The sequence below is a fragment of the Etheostoma cragini genome, chromosome 1 (assembly GCF_013103735.1).
Source record: "Etheostoma cragini isolate CJK2018 chromosome 1, CSU_Ecrag_1.0, whole genome shotgun sequence".
Lineage (NCBI taxonomy): Eukaryota > Metazoa > Chordata > Actinopteri > Perciformes > Percidae > Etheostoma > Etheostoma cragini.
The window spans coordinates 33,116,584-33,122,229 of NC_048407.1; the positions used below are offsets into that span (position 1 = coordinate 33,116,584).

Sequence of the window (5,646 nt, forward strand, 5' to 3'; positions counted from 1 at the left end):
TCTTTATATAGACCTTAGTGGTCCCCTAATACTGTATCTGAAGTCTCTTTTATACAGACCTTAGTGGTCCCCTAATACAGTTTCTGAAGTCTCTTTCCCAAAATTCTGCCTTGGTGCAGAAATATGCCACTAGAGCCAGTCTGATTCCAGATCGGTCCATCTGAGCTTTCATTTTCTCAAAGACAGAGCAGGATACCCAGGGCTCGGTTTACACCTATCACCATTTCTAGCCACTGGGGGGCCATAGGCAGGCTGGGGGAACTCTTACTGATGTTAAAAAACTTCATAAAGTGAAATATTCATACCATGGGACCATAAAACATCTCATCTTTTGAAAAGCATCATGAATTGTTGCAGTTCCACAGATCTGGTTAGTCCTGTTAGGTGAATTCAAAGGGATCCGCCTCCCACATCTCTGAGATTGAAACTGACTGAACAAGCTTCTTCACGAACAGACTGCAAGACACCATGGAGGCCGGTGTAGTCGTCCTGCTGTTGTTCGCACTGGTGGGGATTTCTTCAACGCTCAACTTGTACGGAGATAGCATTAGTTTAATGCCTGCAAAAAGTAATTTGGATGGGACATTTAAGGTATGCTATCTTCTTTAAACATTTACATATATACATCATATATTAATAAATACAACATCAAAAGGAATCATAGGATTTTGACAAATAAATTGTAATGCCAAAAAAGTATTGTCATAGTCAGAAATAAAAAAGGACAGGAAATTGCTGTACAAAATAGCACAAATGTGCTGTATAAAAGAACAGTGACATGTCAAAATAAAAATACAGAATCATAGACAAGATTACAGACAGAGAGAGAAGGGCCAGTGATTAAAAATGTGTCTTAAACCTAGATTTAAAAAACAGAAATGTTTTGGGTTTTACTGCATTATTTGTAGTTTTTCCTCTCACGACATGCAAGGACATTAAACACCTTGGCCGTTTTTCACTGATGAAATGAATGACGACAGAGAGATATGCTCAGGCTAACAGGTTGCTTCGCAAGATGTGTGTTCTATCATCGTGAAATGTTCATTGTTTACAGCGTTCTGCACACAGCTCATCTTTGGTGTAGCTACAGGAGATGTATGCAGAGTTGCTTGAAGTTGTTGCTTCAGGTTCCCAGGTTCTCTCGTGTCTCCATACTATCATGTATGATATTATGTGTTGCTTGGATGAGTCTGAGAACAGCACCAGCTGAGCATGAGGGCTCAAGGCTCAGGAAACACTTTCCTCTTTTTGATGAATTAGGAGGCTGTGGCTCAGGTGGTAGCGCGGCCGTCCAATGGGCAGATCAGCGGTTTAATCCCTGGCCATGCAGTCCCAGGTAGGAGTGTCCTTGGGCAAGACACTGAATCCTGAATGTTCTCGTGATGCTGGGCCACTGGTGTGTGAAGGTGGCTTGTATGATAGGATGAGATAAGAAAACCTTTATTTGTCCCACAGTGGGGAAATAGTGTTTTGCAACAGCCAAGACAAGAGCAGAGATAGATAAGTGTACAAGAAGCATAAACAAATAAGTAAGTAGACTTTATTTATACAGCACCTTTCACAGATAAGAGGGGTCACAAAGATCAAAAACAAGAAGTACTGTTCTTACAGTAAAATACAAAAAAGTTGTTGTACATTAAATAAGACTTCAATAGACGATGCCTTGTGCAATCTCCTGCGGTATAAATAAATAAAATAAATACATTTTTACATGTTATTCATGGTCACTGGTGAATATAACTTATATTATGGTTACCTAATTTTGCTTTATAACTTTAATTACATATTCACTTTAATTTTAAAGTCACTTACTTACACTGCAGTATTGTTTTTTGTACAATGGCAACCGCACTGTACTTTACAAACCTTTATTAGACGCCACTTTACTTCAGTCTACCTTCTGCACATTGTCTATTGTTTGCCTGTCTTTCTTGTGTTTACTTGTTTGTTTGTTTTTTTGCTGTTATTGTTGAGAATGCTACTGTAACTAAGGAATTTCCCCGCTGTGGGATGAATAAAGTATTATCTTATCTTATCTTAAATACTGTTAGTATAAAAGTATTGTAGAAGGGCAATGCACATAAGTCAGATATAGCAAAGTGTATCATGCAATAATTGCACATGAATTAGAATTAGAAAACCCACGCAAATATGGGGAGAACAATCAAACTACACACAGAACAGAATGGGTTTTTAAAAAGCTAAAGAGGGATTCAAACCCAGAACCTTCTTGCTGTGAGGCCACAGTTCTAACCATTGGACCACCATGTTGCTTAAAGGACAGCTGCAGACATGTAAGGGGAGAGAGAGAGAGAGAGAGAGAGGGAATGACACACAACAACGGCCGCAGGTCAGAGTCGAACCCACGGTTGCTGCATCGACGAATAAAGCTCTTAATTTGGGCATGTATGCTCTACCAGGGGATCTACCCAGGGCCCAGGATGTCAGATCACATCTTGGAACTGGGTTTTTCAAAAATTAAAGAGGGATTCTGAGCTAAGACTAGAGCATGTAATCCGATCTCACATTTGATCTGGATCAAACCTGCCCTTTGGGTATTTCCACAACTTAGAACTCTGTAGTGATCTACAGTATTTGATAAAAAAAAACACGATTATCCTGATCCCATCGGAAGAAGGTGGATTCAGTTGTGATTTTTTAATTGAACTACCAGCTCTTTGCATCCTTGAGATCTGTAAGTTGTTTAATTTTTGTTGTCAGCTCATTTAAGCCTACAACCACAAGGGTGCAGTTTTCAATTTTTTTCACCCTGGGACCAGGTTTCAAAAAAGTGCGTTCACAGGATTTATTCGGCCGAAACGATGCAAAAAATGTGGGTTTGCATTAAAAAACGTCTCCATGTGGATGGCCCCCTTATTTTAAAGTTGCAAGAACCATAAAACCTATACAACAGCAGGCCTAAATGAACTGACAACATAAATTATACAACTTACAGATGTCAAAGACGCACACACGCAGTCTTAAAGGAGAATTCTGGCAGATTCCAACACGTAGCTCTGCTGTTTGTATATTTGGAGGTCTGTCAGTAGAGTGAAAAACTAAACCAATCGGTGCTGCCTACACCGTGTTATCCTCCTGCTAGAGTTAGCACCCAACAGGCTTAAACAGGGCAAGTTTTAAATGTATTTTTAGCTTCTAAACAGGTTCAAAGTGTCATTAAAAGTGCCCCCCCGTGTGCAGTGATTCCTCCCGAGTGAACACAATGAATCTGACTGCTGGAGATGTGACGATGTGAAAGAAATGCATGAAAGCTGTGCTAATCCAGCTGTGTTCACACCTATGTCCCGTTTTGTGTTATACTGTAAATACTGTAAAGGCTCTGACAATAATCTGACTGATGACCATCGGCAGGAAAGGCAGTCGCACCGATCAGTCGGCTCCCCGAGTTGGTCAAAGAAGCAGAGTACTCAGAACACGTAGACGTGATATGTCTCCTTAACAGCAGGTGGCGCTGATCTGTACGGTTGGCCAAAAGATGAAAACTGGAAATGACGAACGCATCACGTGGGTCCGACTTCTCCCGAATTTCACAGCCAACCATAATGGCGTCTTATTCGGGATACGATGTCGTGTTTTATTAAATATTAAAAAAAAGTGTTTCTGAAAACCTTTTAACGAGAAATACGTCACACAGATGCTGAAACTGTCTGTAAATTTGAAAGATTTTTGTCAGATTTTGAGAGGCGTTTGTCCCGCTCTTCCCGCTCATCATTTACAATAAGGGTTGTAACATAAGTTCACTGATTCGCTATAGTCAAGGCCTAGCACTCCACCAATCAGATCGGTCATCGCGTCCGACTTCCCGCCAAGTCGAATCAGCTAAAATAAAGACGGGCAAGTCTGACGACGGCACTGAACGCACCAAACAGACTCGAGTCACCGGCCTCGCCAGACTGTCTATTTTTGGGCTGGTGTGTCAGCAGCGCCTTAGAGAAATACTAAGAAAAGGAAAAATGTGACCGCGCAGGGAGTGCTCCCCAGCTTAAAAAACACCATTCTTATCTTTTACTGCCATCTAAGTGTTCACTGAGTGACTCGCCTTCACAAAACTTTGTGGAATTTCTACAACCTGCAAAGAAAAAAGAAGCTGAACAAAGATTTAAAAAAATAATAATTAACTCAACTCAATTCAATTCAATTCAAACTTTATTTTAACATGCAGGCCCTGGCTATTGGTGGATGGTCATCTGCATAAACAGTACATATGTATATATATATATATATATATATATATATATATATATATATATATATATATGTACATATGTATATATACACTGTTGTTCATACTCTCCAAGCTCTCACAGGAATGCTTTTAAATGTCCTGTTTGTATAATATCTAGTGTCAACCTTTCCTAGGTCTTTACATTTTTATTAGAATAAAATTTATTTTACTTTTTGATTCACGTTGCTTTGTAACATTTGTGTTTATATTTGACATACAAAAAAATGTATATTACTATAAATCCATCCTAATATTGTGTTGATGTTCATATAGCTGTTTGTTGTGTGTTGTCTGAGGCTTTGAGAGCGTTGTTATTAAAACTAAAGGCCCTTTGAATTGAGAGAGAGAGAGAGAGAGCGAGAGAGAGTGAGAGAGCGAGAGTGAGAGAAAAATACAGACGTAGGATTCATAATAACAGGTATTCAAGGTATTTAAGGTGTTAACGGCTCCCACACACGTCAGCAGGTGCAGGTGCTGCATTGTGATATAATATAATAAAACTTGGTGCGTTGTTCTTCTGGAAAACGGTGTTCTTTTAATATATATATATATATATATATATATATGTTGTTAGTGTAAATAATACTAAATACATTGACAAATGCATTATTTGTGAGTAAAATGGTGCTTGTTGTAAATATGTTAGCAACCCCCACAGATGTATGATTTGAATGCTTTTATGGCTCCCATGTCACTTGAACATGTGCATTATTTACATGTCTACACGGTATTAATGCTGTAAATCCTCCCAAACTCCGCAGGTGACCTTCTATCACCGACAGAATGGCAGAAGCATCTGTGAAGACCAATTTTGTTTCAACTGTGAGAGTTCGGTGTGCACAGGCTTGGACGAGTCCATTGTGCTGAAGACGGACCAGGACAACACCGGCCAGCACAGGTGGTGCCAGTCCGAAAGGCACACAACAGCAACCATCCGCACTAAGAAAAACTCCTTTTCTCTGATGTGAGTCCAGCTCACAGGAGCCCAACTCTTCTGTTTTATTCTAGTCTAGTTAGAACAGAAGATGTGACAGGTGTAACATGGGGAAATGTAGAAAAGCAGGAAATGGAATTCCAATCAAATCATATATATATATATATATCATCAGGAAAAAACATCAGAAATCGAAGAAAAACATCAGGAAAAAACATCAGAAATCGAAGAAAAACATCAGGAAAAAACATTAGAAATCGGAAAAAAAATTGGGAAAAACATCGGAGAAAAACATTGGGAAAAACTTTGGAAAAAAACAATGGGGAAAAACATTGGAAAAAAACATTGGGGAAAAGAATCGGAGAAAAACATTGGGGAAAAGAATCGGAGAAAAACATTGGGGGAAAACATCGGAGGAAAACATTGGGGGAAAACATCGGAGAAAAACATTGGGGGAAAACATCGG

The 5,646-nt window shown here is 39.3% G+C and overlaps 1 protein-coding gene across 1 annotated transcript in view; it reads left to right on the plus strand.

Annotated features, from left to right (window-relative positions):
• Positions 1 to 389: 389 nt before the first annotated feature.
• LOC117936763 overlaps positions 390 to 5,646 on the plus strand; it is an 18,956-nt gene continuing 13,699 nt past the window's right edge. The window contains exons 1-2 of the mRNA XM_034860168.1: positions 390 to 591; positions 5,008 to 5,210. Coding sequence (XP_034716059.1) covers positions 469 to 591; positions 5,008 to 5,210 — 326 coding nt within the window. The 5' untranslated portion in view covers positions 390 to 468. The remainder of the gene's footprint in view (positions 592 to 5,007; positions 5,211 to 5,646) is intronic.